The 16,529-nt window shown below is 44.0% G+C and overlaps 2 protein-coding genes across 2 annotated transcripts; both read right to left on the minus strand.

The window, feature by feature from the left end:
* Positions 1-9,078: 9,078 nt before the first annotated feature.
* Positions 9,079-9,858, minus strand: LOC149781214 (uncharacterized). The gene has a single exon (XM_089934680.1). It carries the CDS (start codon positions 9,856-9,858, stop codon positions 9,079-9,081), a length of 780 nt encoding a protein of 259 aa, XP_089790806.1.
* Positions 9,859-10,738: 880 nt separating this feature from the next.
* On the minus strand, positions 10,739-12,215 carry LOC149781215 (uncharacterized). The gene is made up of 2 exons (XM_089934681.1): positions 11,596-12,215; positions 10,739-11,504 (listed from the first exon to the last, which is right to left on the minus strand). Exons 1-2 carry the CDS (start codon positions 12,213-12,215, stop codon positions 10,739-10,741), a joined length of 1,386 nt encoding a protein of 461 aa, XP_089790807.1.
* Positions 12,216-16,529: the final 4,314 nt, after the last annotated feature.

The raw sequence follows: 16,529 nt of genomic DNA on the forward strand, positions 1-16,529 counted from the left end.
ACTTGCGATTTATCTCGAGGGCTTTTAAACAAGACCACGTAATGCGCATTGAGACTGATGGTGCGATGGGCTTTACTTTGTTGAAACAAATTTTGGGTGATGTAAACGACACTGGCATTACGGTGATGCCCTTTGCGCGTGAACCACAGTTTAATTTCTTCTTCGTATTCTCCTAACATGTCGTCAAAAATGACCAGATGGGTTTGACGAGAGTCTGAGACGATGCCGTCGTCTTCTTTAGGAATGCCTTCCACAAACACGATGGAATCGCCTTGACTTTCTCGCAAGAGGCTGTACGCCGATTGCCACTCTTTGTAACACCACACGATCCGCTGAGGTGGTCGATCAATCAAATGATGTTTATGTTCGATCAAACGTTTGACGAATTCGGTTTTGCCTCAACCGCTGGTCCAGCAATGAGCATGTTAAAGGGATGGCGAAGATACAAAGCCTCCCAACTGGCACGATCTAAGTGTTCATCGATGACTTTGACAGTGGAGGAAGAGGGAGCAGAGACAGCAGAAGTAGCCATAGTGTCAGGAATGTCACTTGTGACACGAAAACAAACAAGACGAGAGTTTATATACTTTTTTTCAGAACACGTTTATTGAATGTTTTAAACATGAATACGAAAGACAAAAATACATAAAAGCCAAAGGCTTAAGTACAACGATAAAAGGCACATGAAAATCATTAACGTGGAATAAAAACAAGTGTCTGTACAACATGTTTTGGGTAAAGTTCTGACCAGTTCTATAGGGGGTAAGGTCACACAAGTGTCCTCCCGAAAAGGTCTTTCAGGCCTGTCCACGACAGTCCTGTCCTGGGTGACGGGTTCTTCTGGTACTGTCACTAACATTGGTTGAAAAGTAACTTTTTTCTTTGGACGTTGAAAGGAAGGATCACAACTCTCGAGCATACTGGGCCACGTCTTGGGTCCAAGCCTCAAAATCCCATTTTTTCCAGTCACGGACATCTGTCCAATGGGGGTGTTAGTCACAAGCTACACACACATCGTCATACACGTCTTGGGTAGCTAAAAGTTGACGAATCTTTTTTTCCCGTAGAGGTCGAGAAGTATCCAGATGAAAACGTAAGGCTTTGAGCAAAAGGAGTCTCTCGTGAACATTTAAAGGCACCACTTTCATGTTAAATGGGGTGGCAAGTACTGTTTGTAAAGAGTCCACAAGGAATCGGCTGGTAAACGAAATCCCAGAAAACAAGTCACTAAGACACACACTATGCGTCGTCCCAAATTGATTGGATACAGTTCTTGTAATAATTGATGGTAATGATCCACGGTTTGAATATGATCATTGAGTTCCTTCCACGGAATCTGTTCAATTACATGTGACATAAGTCGTGGTATGGCAGCCGGTTCTTATAGTCTCTTTTTCTCGGACGCAATACAGGTACTTTCTACCTAGAGACCTTCGTTCTCCCTTGTGAATCTAAATCTTCCATACTGTAACCTAAACTTCAAACTTCTTTTAGGAGTTTCCTCTTCCTCTAAGTAGATTCCACGTAAAATATGTTGGTAATCCTTTAACTTGTCTTCCTCAATGCGTTGCACTAGGTGAATCTCGAAGTAACCAAAATTATGAACATGTCGATCATTCACTAACTCACTAACAAGGTCTGACCACTGAAACAATTTCTGACGAATCAGTTCTTTTATACCATTCAGGTACCAGTGATTAAACATCTGGTGACGTAACGGATGCAACTGTTCTTTACGTTTCACTTGTATTTTCACCAGCTCTCGGTAAATGCGTTCTCTCAACTCCACAGGCAAGCCTAAAATGTTCTCTTGTAAAGCATCCATAAGTATATACGCTGTTTTTGAAATCACTGGGTGGTGGCCAATAGCCTCGTTTACCTATGTGACTGATGTAATATCCACTCATATTCAGTCTTCTTATACTTTGGAAAAGAGCATAATTTAAAAATCGAGAAATGACCGTACAATTCACAATCTTCTCCTAGAGCAAAAGTAATCCACATAGTGAGTAATTTCTGACCACTGCCATTCAGGGTAACGTCCAAGAATGTCACTGAACTCTTTTGATGTAAACGGTCTAGAGTAATACAATAGGATGAATGCACCCTTGACCCAAAGAAATATAACACACTGGTTCACTTACTTCACTTTCCTCTTATGAATTTCTCGGCACAAAAGTTATACAGTGACCCATCGAGATTTCACTTTGGCAAACCCCTGCCAAACTTCCTTGTAAATCTTCTCTTGCAGTTCTTTAGGTAATGATTCAATATCGTTTTTGAAATGCAGTTTAAATACTGGTCTCGGTGATGTCCAACATTTGACTCCTAACCAATCTGGTTTCTTCTTCGTCAACGACATGGTAAGTTACTTCAATGTCTCGGTCCCACTAAGGGTAAGTAATGACAATTCGGTGAATATCGAGCATGTTCTAGGTAGGCCGAATCTTGCGGTTCCCAGTGGTGAAGTAACACACCGCAACTGAAGTACTTGACTTTATCCCCTTCGCCCAAGTAGAACAATCCGGCTCTGGCTAATTCTTCGGGGGTTGGTCCTCCCAGATACTTAGGCCATTTTCCTTTGAACGATTGAAGACGATTTTCAAAGTCGCAGTATTCCGACAAACGCACAGGAAACGAATATTCGTCTTTCACAGGTTCGTTTCGATGAGGGCTGGGTGACATGGACAGGAGTTTGCTCAGGGCTGGACGACATCCGTAGGGGGGGTAGACTTGAAGGTGAACATTCCCCTTTAAAACGAAACCCAGTAAAGTGTCCAAGAGGACGAGCGGCATCGCTTTCGCATCCCTCAGGTTTGACACGCACAGCATCACTTTCCATGATAGGGGTAGTGAGAACAAAGTTTCCATGATGCTTTACGGCATCGCTAAGGTCACAACGTACAGCATCGTACCCATCGCAAGGCTCAAAATCGCATTCCACTTCAGAAGCCCCACACTTGAATTGTGCCTTTCTAAACTTGTTTTGTGTTTCTCTGAAAGTATTCATCTTGTTCGCTTGGTCTTGGTAGTCACAATGAACTATCGATCTTGCCTAGGGTTCCTTTTTATATACAGACCAATACCGACGTGTCCATACGGTAAGGTGAAATGATTGGGAAGTCGCACTCGCTTCTGGTACACGATTTGATAGACTTTTTCCAAGGGTCGACTGACGATGTGGTGAGTGGGTAAACGTACGATCTTGTTGGGTTGATAGGTGGTCACTTTAAAGTGTTCATCCTCTCCAGATTGCAAGGCTTCTTTCAATACCCCAAAGTTGACCACTCGACTGTTACGATAATTCAGAGTCAGTCCTCTCACTTTGCACTCCTTGTGCACTTCTCCTTGTTTGTCCCGGTATTTGTAACTGTAATTTGTAGGACCACCTCTGGCGAAACTTAGAATCTTGTCGTCGGGATGCTCGTCTGTCCAGGCTCCTAAACGGTCTCCTTCGATGTCAGGGTGCTGTTGACTCGGGTGATGGATGTAAATGCAACTGTCCGTGTCAAAGTATAGGACGCATTCCCCTAACAGTTCTAAAGCTTTGTACAATTTTAAGCGAGCATGAGCTGTCACGTAAGCCGCAATGATGACATTTCCAAAAGGGTCGTCTTGTACAAAGTCCAGATCTTCTTCGTAATTGACCAAGATCAAATCCTCGCGAACGACGTCCAAGTGTTTCATGCATTTGGTTTTGTCGTGAATCATCTGAAAGTAGCGGGAAGGTTCTGTCAAATATTCCGTCTTGGGTAAACACGGGCGTTGTGCCATTTTACCCCACAAACAATTTAACATCACTTTGGCAAACGATCGCCTGCCTTCGTTTTTCTCGATGTGGTCTAAAGGGATGCCTTCGTATTCATAGTATTTCTCTTTGAATGTCTTTTGGTCCTCGGGAGTGTGACACCAGGACGGATAGCCACTCGCTTCTTGCTTCGTTTCAAAAAGGCATCCACGTAGTCGGCGAAATGCCTTTCTGCGTGGGGTCACCCTTGTGGTATTGTTGTGTCTTGGGAAAGTGGCAAGTTTCGTACACTTCTAACAGTTGGTATCCCATGTCCAGAGCTTTGAACAATTCCACGCTAACCCACGTCCCCGTCAAGGCACGTTCTTCCTGGGTGTGCTGACAAGGCTGATCTTGGTTGTACGTTTCGGCACAAGTACTGCACAAAGGAAACATCAGTCTGCCTTGGCAATGGTAAGGTAACACGGGATGGTACAAGTCCGTGGGCGGCAAAACTTTACACTTGATCAGACCTTCGTATTGTCGAATGTTTTTCAGGTCGATGTGTTCCGTCAGCAATTGTGGGTGCCCTACAGGAAAGCGACAATATTTGCACACGTAGGGATACAGCGAACACACGTCCAAGTATTTCATTTCTTCTCCTTTCTCTTCGTCGGCTTGGTACAGCAAACAGGTGGCATTGGTCCTTCCTCCGTACAAACTATCCCTCGGGTTCAGGGGGGTCCATGAACTGGTAACTTTCCACGAGGCGTTTAAACTCGGGGTCTTTTTTCAAACGGTGATTGTATTCGTGTTCCCACATTTCCACCACTTGGTATCCTTCCAGTTCTAACTTTAGGCGTCGCTGACAAGTGGCCTGGTACAAGTCTTCCATGGTTCGTTGTAAAAACTGATTTTTAGTGCCACGGTCAGGATAACAGACGGGACATCCCTGAAATAAGCAACCGTTAAACTCGTACACGATCTTGGGGTTTTCTAAGTCAAAGCCATCGACCGAATGCGTTCCGATGGTCTTTTCGCCCCCTCCGTTGCGGGCATGCCGAATCCACTTGTCTTCCTTGTCGTACAAGTAATGTAACCAGCGTAGGGCTTTGACCGAGTATTGACGCTTGACTTAGGTGGTCGTTTGAGGACTGATGACGGCCACGGTGTTTTCAGGCATGAACCGTTGCCGGTACACTAAGGAACACGCTTTGGCAATGGTGCAAGCTTCCTTCAAAGGATCGACCCCTCCGTGTTCCATGATCAGTTCTCGAAATTTTCCACAGCAACGCCGTAAAATGTCCACGTCGGAACGACAATACTTTAGCATTTCTTCCTGAAAGTCGAAAGGGTCCGAGGCGTGAGCCTGGTACCAAGCGTAGAAAGCTTCTCGTTGTTCGGTACGCATGTTGTCGGGGTCGTAATAATGAGTCTCAGGCAAATGGGGTAGAACGGCGTGTTGATTGGCTTCCGTATTGAAAAAGTGTGGAAAGTACCCTTTAGCCATTTCTGTCATTCCAAACGTTTTAGGCATTCGACTCAAAGGCATGGCCAAGTAACTCATCGAATCTTTAAACTGTACTTGTCCCACTTGCATGAAAATGATTTTTGCTCCGTTCAAAGTCACTTTAGGACGCTCGGTATCATGTTCCGTATAGTATTTGAGAAGAAACTGTCCATCGTATCCGGAGAAATTGTGAGCCATCACCGTGGCATGACAATGACAATCTCCGTAACGTTCGATGTCCTCTTGGCTCCACGTCTTCTCGATGGGGTCTAAGACCCATCGGGCGAAATCGGCTAACGTGTTCGGTCCCCGAAAGATTTTTTCCCGTCCTCCAGGAATCTTGCTGCAGTGAGGGCAATGACTGAAGATAGGTTCTTGAATGCACTTCTCGCACTCTCGATGAGCTACGCAGAAATTAGGAATGTGAATACCGGTCTCTTGCATGCATTCGAAATCAAAAAAAGATGAAATTGCCTTTCTTCTTGTGACCGTCCTCTTTCTCTGGAGGCGGTTGGTATTTTTGACGTAGCATTGGTGTTCCAAGTCCACGATGTGGTGACAAATGTGACATTTTTTCTTTCCTGAACATACGTGTGTCTTGGTACTGTTGGTACGTAGGCCTTGTCCACACGTAGAGCACAATCTCAGCAGTTGACAAGCACATTTCTGCTGTGAACCTTGCATCTTCAGATGTTGTTGGTAACAGGCAGGGCTGACAAACGTGCGCAGACAAGCAGGACAATATACTCTTTCTTGTCCTTCTCTCAGACAGGGTGGAGAGGCCAAGCATCCTGAGCATTTCAATCCGCAATGTTTGTTTTGCTCTCGATTATTATAACCATGGTCACATTTCTCACGGTAATAACCGTATCCCAGGAATGCAGTGATACTGGTAATGGTATCGAAATGGTCATCGTGATAATAGACATGAATGTATTTTCCGTCCTTAAAGTCTTGGCCTCGAAACAACAGAGGCCCACGCACTTCTTGAGGGTGCACTTTCAAGGTGTAGCGTGGAGCTAGGACATCTTGCAATTTTTGCATTTCAGAAATGCCGCAGGGTGTGTCTTTGGATAGGTCAGCTTGTTGCAACAGGAGTTCTGCTTCGTTTCGTTGTTTGGCTCGGTCCGAACGTTGAATAGTTTTCCAGGTTCTTTTCCATTCTACCGTGTCGTTCTTGTCGGCATAGGTTCGTCCCACCACGGTGGCTCGGGCTAAACACATCTGGTCTTGAGAATTGTGAATTTGGACGAGACTCTTTTTGGTGCTGCGAAGGTCGTTCACCAGTAACACCTTATTACGTTGTCCGGTCCCTTGAGGAGGAGAGACGTGGGTCATGTCCAGTGTGGCTTTTCCATCGGTGATGTCAAACTGGTCATTAGATTGTTGCACGTGTTGAATCTTGTCCATGACTTTGGAAGCAGTTAGTTCTGCGGGTCTGCTAAACTCGATCCAAACAGGGGATTTCAAACCGTGGTGTTGTATGGAAAGTCTCAAGCGATCGTCTTCTTTGGGTTGACATTGTCGCTTGAGTGAGGTGAGCAAAGAATCCCACACCCCAGTGATGAACCCTTCTGCTTTCTCTAACGGTACTTCGGACTTGAAATCTTTAAACTTCACTGTGTATTTGTAAGCCGTGGTTCTAAATTTTCTAGAGGAGCGCTTTTCTGTCTCTCGAATGTCATAGTACTTTTCAGGGTTGACTAAGGGTGGTGAACTTGGTTTAGAGGGTTCGGATTCTGGTTCACTCATGTCCTCTTCAAAATCACTGGCATGAATTTGTGCCAAGACTTCAGCCCTGGTACGAGGCGATAGATCACGTTTCTGCCTCTTACTTTCTTCTTCTTTCTTCTCGAATGAATAGGATCGTTTCATCTTGAGTGAAAAACGTCAAATGAGTAAAGTTTAAACACCATGGGCTAATTTATAGTCATGGCAGACCAGCGTATATAAAAGGGTGTGTGTCTTGTCCTTTCACTATTCATTTCACTCTCTAACCAAGCACAACGATGGAAGAGACTAGCCAAATCGAACGTTTCATCAGAGCTTTGCGAGGAGTCATTAGAAAATTCTCTTCAGACAAGCCGACGGACTACTCTCCTTCCTTTCGAGATAAAAGTCAAGATACTTGCTATATCTGTCAGAAGAAAGGGCATTGGTCTTCAGAGTGTCCAGACCATCAAAAAAGAAAAAAAGGGGCTAGAAAAGACAAACGTCAAGATACCTGTTATTATTGTCAAGAAAAAGGACATTGGTCTCCAGATTGCCCAAAAAAGAAACAAGAGGAGTCAGAAGAAGAGAGGGATTCTTCAGAAGAAGAGAGGGATTCTTCAGAGGAAGAAAGCAGCCAGGTAAAGAAAAAGAAATAGGAGAAGAAAAGAAGAAGGGAAGAAAGTGAAGAGGAAGAGGAGGAAAAGAATGTGACGGTGAAGAAATTTAAAAAACAGAGAGACTAAACAATGAGACAGAAGGAGTGTAAGAACTTTTTAAAGAGCTCTGTTGTGAATTGTGAATTGGATTGTAACTATTGATAAAAAAAAAATTAATTATATAAGGTAAGTGTCTTTGAGTTTTGATTTTATAATAAGAACCTACACTCACACACTCATACACAGACACGTACAATAGGGGTAAAATGTTTTTTTTTTTTTTTTTGAGTTATTGGCAATTGAAAGTGTATCTCTTTTCGAGAAACGTGGGTGGCCCTGAAAAGGGCCTTTTTTGGTGTAGGGGTGAGTGTAAGCAATCAACTTTAACTGCCTTAAGCCTTTGCCACGGCCGAGGCCTACTTCTGATGATGATGATTGGGTTGAAATCACTAAGGGTGGTACGGTAGGTTTAGTCACAGGGTTGGCGTGTTTAGCTCGGGAAGGTCGTATTCTCTTCGGTCGTGATAAAGAAGTCTGATACATTTGTTTCAGATTTCTTAACTCCGCTAAAATGTCCAACAGTACCGTGACGGTTTGACTTTCACCCTTGTTCTGGCCGGACCAGACAGTGCAACCTAATACATATGGACCCACTTGGCGAAGGTGAAAACAAAGACAACTCATTGTAGAGGCTTGTATTTATTCAAATTCCCAATGGATGTACAGTAGAATGTTAAACTGAAAAATAAGGTAAGGGGCTATTACAATATGATCAAAAAATGAGGGAAAATTATAATTACATGACGAAATATATCTGTGACGAAATGTCCAGTTCATACGAAAACGAAAATACAATTCAAAACATTGAAACTACACATCTGACGGTTGTAAACTAATAATTAATACATTGAACAGTCCGAAATAATGTTCCTGAGCACAAAGGAATAGATATATAGTCTTACTTGACAGTAGTTTGTCCTGTCCTGTCGATTTAAAACGTTTCGTATGTTGAACGATTTTCAGGAAATCCAGGTGTAAGTAAAATAGCGGAAGCGGAATATGGAGTCAAATCCGGAAACTAATGAAATTTATTTAAACGGTAAAACGGGAGTTCGGGAATTTAATATACAAGATATTTAATATATTTCCACAACGGATCGAATCACTAGAGGAGTGAATGAGATCCCGAACACTCCCCGCCTGGTATCTATAGAGATACCACTACCACTTATTCTATTTTAGAATATAAAACGATATTGTGGATACACAGTAATCCAAATTAATATATGTGAATAAATAAAGCACATAAATCCCAGATATATATCCAAGATATATAGAAATACGAATATGCGAATAAAACGTAAACCCAACGAATGTCACATGAATGGATTCCTATCCAACAGTTATGCAAATGGAAAAACGGTAATTGTCTGAATGTCGATGACCAATGAACGATGATCCAATGAATGTCTTTAGTCAATCAGAAGTATAAGTTCGGTAATCGGACGGGTGTAAATTTTAGGTTCACATTTATCACCAACAACGATCCGGACGTCTGCCTTTCGGACGTGATCATCGGATCCTTTTATTGCTCTTGTGACAATGCCAACTGGCCACTGATTCCTGCACACCGAACTGTCCCTCACAAGAACGACGTCTCCTTCGGTTAGATTCCGTTGTTGAACCGTCCATTTTCTCCTGTCCTGAAGTGACGGAAGATACTCTTTCCTCCAACGTGACCAGAAGGTCTGAGCTAAAGCTTGCACTCGCTTCCATTGAGAACGATACAAGTCTGCGGGACATGTATCTCCCAACTCGTCTGACTTGTAAGCGTAGTCGATATTTTGCGTCAAGAGGATCGCTGGTGTCAGAACAAGAGGATTCTCCGGATCCGTTGAGACAGGAGTCAGTGGTCTGGAGTTGATAATGGCGCAGACCTCAGCCATAAATGTGCTGAGAACTTCGTGAGTGAGGAATTTCCTGCTCGGCGATTCGGCGAGCATGGCGTCAAGAATCCGTCTGGCGGTGCCAATCATACGTTCCCATGCACCTCCCATGTGTGAAGAATGGGGTGGATTGAACTTCCATTCTGTCCTGTTCTCCAATAGATAGTTTTTTATTGGTCCGTGGTTGATTTTCAAGTCATCAACGGCTCCGATAAAGTTTGTTCCTTGATAAGAGCGGAAAAGCTTCACGGGTCCACGGATAGGCTGGAATCTTCGAAGAGCGTTCATAAATGATGATGATGACATTTCTTCGATGACTTCGATGTGAACTGCTCTTATTACAAGGCATGCAAACATGACGGCCCAACGTTTTGAGTTAGCCGATCCGCCTCTGGTTTTCCTTGTGAGAACTTCCCAAGGTCCAAAAACTCAACACCTACGTTGGTGAAGGGAGGTCCTGGCTCGAGGCGATCCGAAGGCAAGTCAGCCATAATTTGGTGTTGTGGCTCCCTCCTTAACATTCTGCAAATTACACATTTGTGTATGACGCTGGATATCAGGTGTTTACCAGAGGTAATCCAGTATCCTGCTGACCTGATGGCACCTTCAGTGATGTGACGGCCCTGGTGTTTCACTTTCTCATGGCAGTGTCTGACCAAAAGGGATGCGATGGGGCTGTTGCCAGGTACAATTATGGGTTTTATAATCTCAAGGTTTTCCTTGGAGTGTTCCAAGCGTCCCCCTACCCGTAGAATATTCCGGGTAGTGTCCCATGTTGGGTTCAATTTGATTAGCGGGCTGCGTTTGGAAATTTGTTCTCCCATTTGAAGTGCGGCCACTTCCTTGCCGTAGAATTCGCCCTGTGTGGCTCTCAAGATGAGATCTTCTGACACTTGGCTTTCTGACAATACTTTAAAGTCAGCTGATTTCCCACATTTCCGTTGGCGAGCAATTAGTCGAAGGTGATTAATCTCCGCAATCAGACTCTTCCATGACGAAGAACGCTCGAATCTGGCGGTTCCTAGTCCACTACATGATGAATTTACCTTCGTAGGGTCGACAGTGGTAAATGCCGTGCGAATTTCGATGTCGTCGTTGGGCATTACGACCTCATGGGTCTCACCTTGCTGAGGGGTCGACTCAAATAATTGTTGGGGTCCATTGAGCCAACTGCTAGCTTGAAGGTCTACAGCCTGTATCGACCTCGTTGCAGAGTCTGAAGGATTTTGATCCGTTGGAACATAATTCCATTGATCGGGATCTGAAAATTTGCGAATTTTCTCCACTCTATTCGCCACATAGACATAGAATCTCCTAGTTGAGTTGCATATGTAACCAAGAACGACCTTGCTGTCGGTGTAATAATCTCCACAGCTAGGACCGCGGCACAAAGTTCTTTTCTTGGAATCGTGGTTCCAGTTTGGGGGGCTACTTTAGCCTTTCCAATAACAAATCCTACGTGATAATGGTTATTGACGTTTCTCGTTCGAAGATAAACGACGGCGGCAATAGCTTTCTCTGAAGCATCCGAGTAGACATGGAGTTCCCTGGTGATGCATTTGCTAAGTTCGGCCACATATGTCCTTGATATTCTCAAGTTTTTAAGTGGTTCAAGGGCGTTTTTCCAAGACTCCCATTTGGAGGCAATTTCCTCGGATACGGGCTCGTCCCAATCTATGGTCTCTAAGACAATGTCTCGAAGGATGAGTTTCCCATATATGATAACGGGAGATAGAAATCCGAGCGGATCAAAAATGCTGTTGATCGTTGATAAGATTCCTCTACGGGTAATTGGTTTTTGATCGGAAGACAGTTCAAGCAGAAATTTGTCCGCGTTGACATCCCATATTAGACCAAGACTCCGTTGGAGCGGTTTTTCTTCCGAGTCTAAATCTAGATCTTTCAAATTAGATGCCAGATCGGTTGTTGGAAAAGCAGCCATTACTTCAGGGCTATTCGATGCAATTTTGTGTTGGGCAAGAAGTTAACCCATCGTCGACATAGAAGTCTCTGGAGACGAACGATGTAACCTGGCTTCCGTACTCAGGTTCAGCTTTCAAAGCGGCCTTACGTATTCCCAGATTTGCGACGGCTGGAGATGGACTGTTTCCAAATACATGTACTCTCATCCTGTACTCAGTGAGTTTCTTATTGATGTCATTGTTCTCATACCAAAAGAAACGCAAATAGTTTCGGTGGTCCTCTCGGACGATGAAGCAGTGAAACATGTGCCGCAAGTCTGCGGTAACAGCTACCATTTCCCTTCTAAAGAGAAGAAGTACACCAATAAGATTGTTGATTAAGTCGGGTCCTGTAAGCAGTACGTCATTCAATGACACTCCTTGGTGTTTTGCAGATGAATCGAACACGCCTCGTATTTGATCGGGTTTTCTCGTATGGTAAACCCCAAACAATGGTAAATACCAGCATTCTTCGTTTGCCGCTAGCGGTGGAGCTACCTCGGCATGATGATTGTCCAAGATTTTTGCCATAAATTCAAGGAAGTGTTCACGTTTCCTAGTATTTTTCTTCAGATTGGCGTCAAGAAGTTGTGCCCTATATTTTGCCTGGGGCTCGTTGTTCGGCAGTGGCGGCCTAGGTGACTTGAAGGGTAACGGAGCTACCCAGTGCCCAGTTGAGTCTATTTGAAACTCATTATCCATTTGTTGCATGAATATTCTGTCCTCGTGCGACTTACCAGTCTTGTCGTCGTCCTTTGTCCTCTCGAAAACTGAGGAACCAAACTCGCTATCTTTGCAATTTAGTGCGGGATTAGAAAGTTGCTCCCGTACTTCCAAATAGTTGTGACATGGCACTAGGGTTGTCGGCTGACCCGAAGGTGAAACATGAGTTCAGCTGACGTTGACATTATCGGGCGCATGTTGCTTATCTAAACATGCTTCTCCTATGACCACCCATCCTAGCTTGAGTCGCTGGGCGTATGGTGCTCCTCGATGACCTATTCGTTGTTCTAGAACGTAATGAGCCTCTGCCAAGTCTCTTCCGATCAGTAGCATAATCTCTTTTCTCCTGTCTATTGGTTTGATAGACCCAATAAGATCGTTTAAGTGTTCATGGAACTTTACAACTTCTGGAGTTGCAATCTCGCTTTTATCATCAGGTATGTTGTCACACTCGATGAGTGTCGGAAGTTCCAACTCGACGTCTCCATTGATGGATTCTACGATGAAATCACTTCCTCTCCGACCGGAGGTAGTGACTCGACCGGAACAAGTGTTTAGGGTGTAACTCTCAAGTTCTGATCTGACATCAAAAGAGTCAAATAAACTTGGCAGGGCTAAGGATCTGTTGCTTTGGTCGTCGATAATAGCATAGAGTCTAAGAAATTTATTTGGATTGTCTTTGTTGTAAACATTGACCGGTAAGATTTTGGCGCATGACTTGCCATGAGCTCCTTTACAGATTTCAGTACATTTAGTTCGTACGTCTTCGTCATTTTGCCTCTTGGAGTTTTTGGAGAACTCCCCGCCATGATTTGCCGCAACCTCGGGAGGTAAACTTGGAGAAGGCCTATTGACGTGTAAAGCCGTAGTATGCTGTTTGCTGCCGCAATCCTTACAACAAATCTTCGCCTTGCAGTCGCGACTGACATGCTTATCCGATGCACGGCACTTGAAACAAATGTTGTGATGTCTAAGGAGTTTCTTCCTCTCTTCGATGGATCTGGACTTAAAGCCCCTACATTTATCGAGTGTATGTCTCATGTTGTGTAGAATGCAGTTACTTAATGGTTGACTTTTTAGCTGATCGTCGCTTTGATTTGCCAACTCTGTTCTGCGGACACTCACTTTAGGTTTGGTTCCATGAGTGTTTTTTGCAGAATCACCTTTTTGAGTGGGATTGTCCAGATCTACGGGTCGGAACCCGGGGTTATTCCTCAGGTCGCATATGTGCTCAAGAAAGGCATGGAATTCCTCGAATGGTGGGAAAGCGATGGAATGCTTTGAAGCATAGTTGGCTGCTCTGCTTGACCATTTTTCTTGCAGTCCGTAAGGAAGTTTAGATACGAGAGGTCGTACCCCAGTGGACGAGTCAAAGTAAGCAAGGAGAGTCTTAAATTCATCCTTTTTCTTACGGAATTTCACCTCTGACAGTAGATCCAAAACATCATATAACTTCTCGTTGTCCCGGTTGGTGAGTTTGGGAAAAGACTCAAGTTTTTTCTTTATGGAAGCTTCTACCATCTCTGGCGAACCATACCTCCGATCTAGGCGTTTCCAAAGTTCCTTTAATCCATTAGATGGATCCCCTGCATTAGACGATCTGATGCTTAGGGCTTGTTCTGAGGATTTTGGGCCTAGCCATTTAACCAACAAGTTGATTTGTTCCGAGTCTGATAATCTCAGTTCTTTGGCTACACATTGAAAACTGTCTTTCCATGCATGATAGCATCCAGGTTTGTCGTTATATTGCGTGAGCTGGGAGAAAAGCAAATCTTTCCGTAACAAGACCTTTGTCATTTCAGATGTCCCATTATCGGTCACAGCTGAGGCATTCGGCAGGGTTGAATGTTGCGTCCCTATCTGTATGTCCTGATTTAAGCTATGATTTTGAGAGAGGACTAGGTCCCCTTGTCTTTCGTCGTGTGAAGTAGGGACAAATTCTGGTGAGTCTGCGGAGAGTTGAAATAATTTTGGCTCCTGACTGGAGAGTAATCTGGCAGGAGTAAATGTAATCGGCTGATAATCATCAAAGGACGACTCAAAGTGAACAGAACGATGTTCTCGGACTCCATAAGGAAAATCAAGGTTCTTATCCTCGCCTGTTCGTCTCTGTACGTCATGTAGCGGTTCACTGGTCATTGTACCAGACGATACCTCAACAGGCTCCACATCGGCGATGTTTCCTTTATCAATGAGCTGACTTTGTTGTTTGATGTATTCTTTAATCCGGTCAGAGTAATCCGCCGTTCGTTGCGGTGGACCATCCTCCATCTCGTAGACACGAGCTTCTGCCTCGGTAATGGCTAACTCTTTCTTGGTTTGAAGGAGGCTCATTTCAGTCTTAATTTCTGCCTCCCGGAGTGCATTAATGGCTGCTTCCTCGTCCATGACTGCTTTTTGTCGAGCAGCCTCTTGTTCCATGGCTGCTTTTTGTCGAGCAGCCTCTTGTTCCATGGCTGCTTTTTGTCGAGCAGCTTCTTTCCTTGTCATGGCCTCCATTCTTTCAAGTTCAGCCTGTTTCTCGGCAAAGAGAATGGCGGCCCTAGCAGCTTCCGCTTTTGCCCGTTTTTGTCTGGTAACGCTTGAGGCGTCAGAATGTTTTGACGACTGGGAACCAGCTTTGCTCCCAGAATGATGTGATTTGATGGACCTCGTGTCGTCATATTGACTTTTGTCCTTGAGAAGGTTTAGCGCCCTATCGACAGCACGTTTCCGAACGTCTACTAGCTGAGATAAAGTATCTAAATCTTGAGTACTTTCATCTGACCTAGTTCCTTTTAGAAAGCTCGTAAAGGCGTTGACCTGACCCATATATCTGGCATTTCCCTGTATGATTTTTTGCTCCAGGGCAAGACAGACTTGGACGCCTTCAGGCGGGCTATCGGCATTTTTCAAATATGAATCCAGCATGGACCATAGGTATTCCACGTCCAGGGAATATTTGTCTCTCCTTTCTATGTAGGATTCTCTCCCCTTTTCTGACAGGGTACGGGTTCTTGGACCCAATTCTTCTGAGTGTAAAGACTCGAGGTCGTCCATGATTTTAGGGGACTAAAAAATGCCCTGACACTACTACCACTTTTTAGTGAGGAGCGGTCTTACCTCGACTCCAACGTTGAGCGTGTTGCCTACCGGATGGAACGTGCTCCAGTGTCACGGGTCGACGGGACGTTGACTATTGATGTCAATTTACTGTTCTGGCCGGACCAGACAGTGCAACCTAGTACATATGGACCCACTTGGCGAAGGTGAAAACAAAGACAACTCAGTGTAGAGGCTTGTATTTATTCAAATTCCCAATGGATGTACAGTAGAATGTTAAACTGAAAAATAAGGTAAGGGGCTATTACACTATGATCAAAAAAAGAGGGAAAATTATAATTACATGACGAAATATATATGTGACGAAATGTCCAGTTCATACGAAAACGAAAATACAATTCAAAACATTGAAACTACACATCTGACGGTTGTAAACCAATAATTAATACATTGAACAGTCCGAAATAATGTTCCTGAGCACAAAGGAATAGATATATAGTCGTACTTGACAGTAGTTTGTCCTGTGTCGTATGTTGAACGATTTTCAGGAAATCCAGGTGTAAGTAAAATAGCGGAAGCGGAATACGGAGTCAAATCCGGAAACTAATGAAATTTATTTAAACGGTAAAACGGGAGTTCGGGAATTTAATAAACAAGATATTTAATATATTTCCACAACGGATCGAATCACTAGAGGAGTGAATGAGATCCAGAACAACCCTCTTGTTTCTTTGCTGCTTCTTCTTCTTGTTTTTTTCTTACCTCTTCTTCTTCTTCTTGCTGTTGCTGTATCAGAAGAGCTTGTTCCGCTTCCTTTTGTCGTTGGATAAAATTTCTCCAATTCTTCTTTCTGTCTCTGTCTAAAATTCTCCACTTGCGGTAATGAAGAAGGAGACGAGGTTCCAGAACAAATTCTTGCGAGGTAAGAAAATCCACAAAATCCCAATTTACCTCTTCTGAAAGTAAGTCCGGATTCCCTTGGGCGGTCTCAACTGCTGGTGCACCCCAATGAATCGTTTTCTGAGTTTCCGTCATGTTGAATCACTGTCTCGCATCGACTGACTGCACACAGGCGCTAGCGAATCTATATAGACCACGTGACGTCACAGACTGTTCTCTTCGGATTAGATGCGGACTGACTGAATTTTGTAACGCGTGTTTGGATTGGTCAATGAACTCAATCCATTTCAATCCTTCCTATCCCTATAAATAAGCGCAGTTCACTGCATTGATTCACCTGTTCTCGGCGCC

Source organism: Sinohyriopsis cumingii, chromosome 15 (assembly GCF_028554795.1).
Source record: "Sinohyriopsis cumingii isolate HCF-2022 chromosome 15, ASM2855479v2, whole genome shotgun sequence".
In the NCBI taxonomy this organism is placed as follows: Eukaryota; Metazoa; Mollusca; class Bivalvia; order Unionida; family Unionidae; genus Sinohyriopsis; species Sinohyriopsis cumingii.

Bases quoted from the DNA above. Each gene is read 5' to 3' on its own strand.
- LOC149781214 (XM_089934680.1), bottom strand. From the start codon at position 9,858: ATGTCATCATCATCATTTATGAACGCTCTTCGAAGATTCCAGCCTATC.
- LOC149781215 (XM_089934681.1), bottom strand. From the start codon at position 12,215: ATGGATAATGAGTTTCAAATAGACTCAACTGGGCACTGGGTAGCTCCG. The intron at 11,505-11,595 runs GTACGGAAGCCA...TGCATCGAATAG, and splicing joins GCTTTGAAAGCTGAACCTGA to CCCTGAAGTAATGGCTGCTT.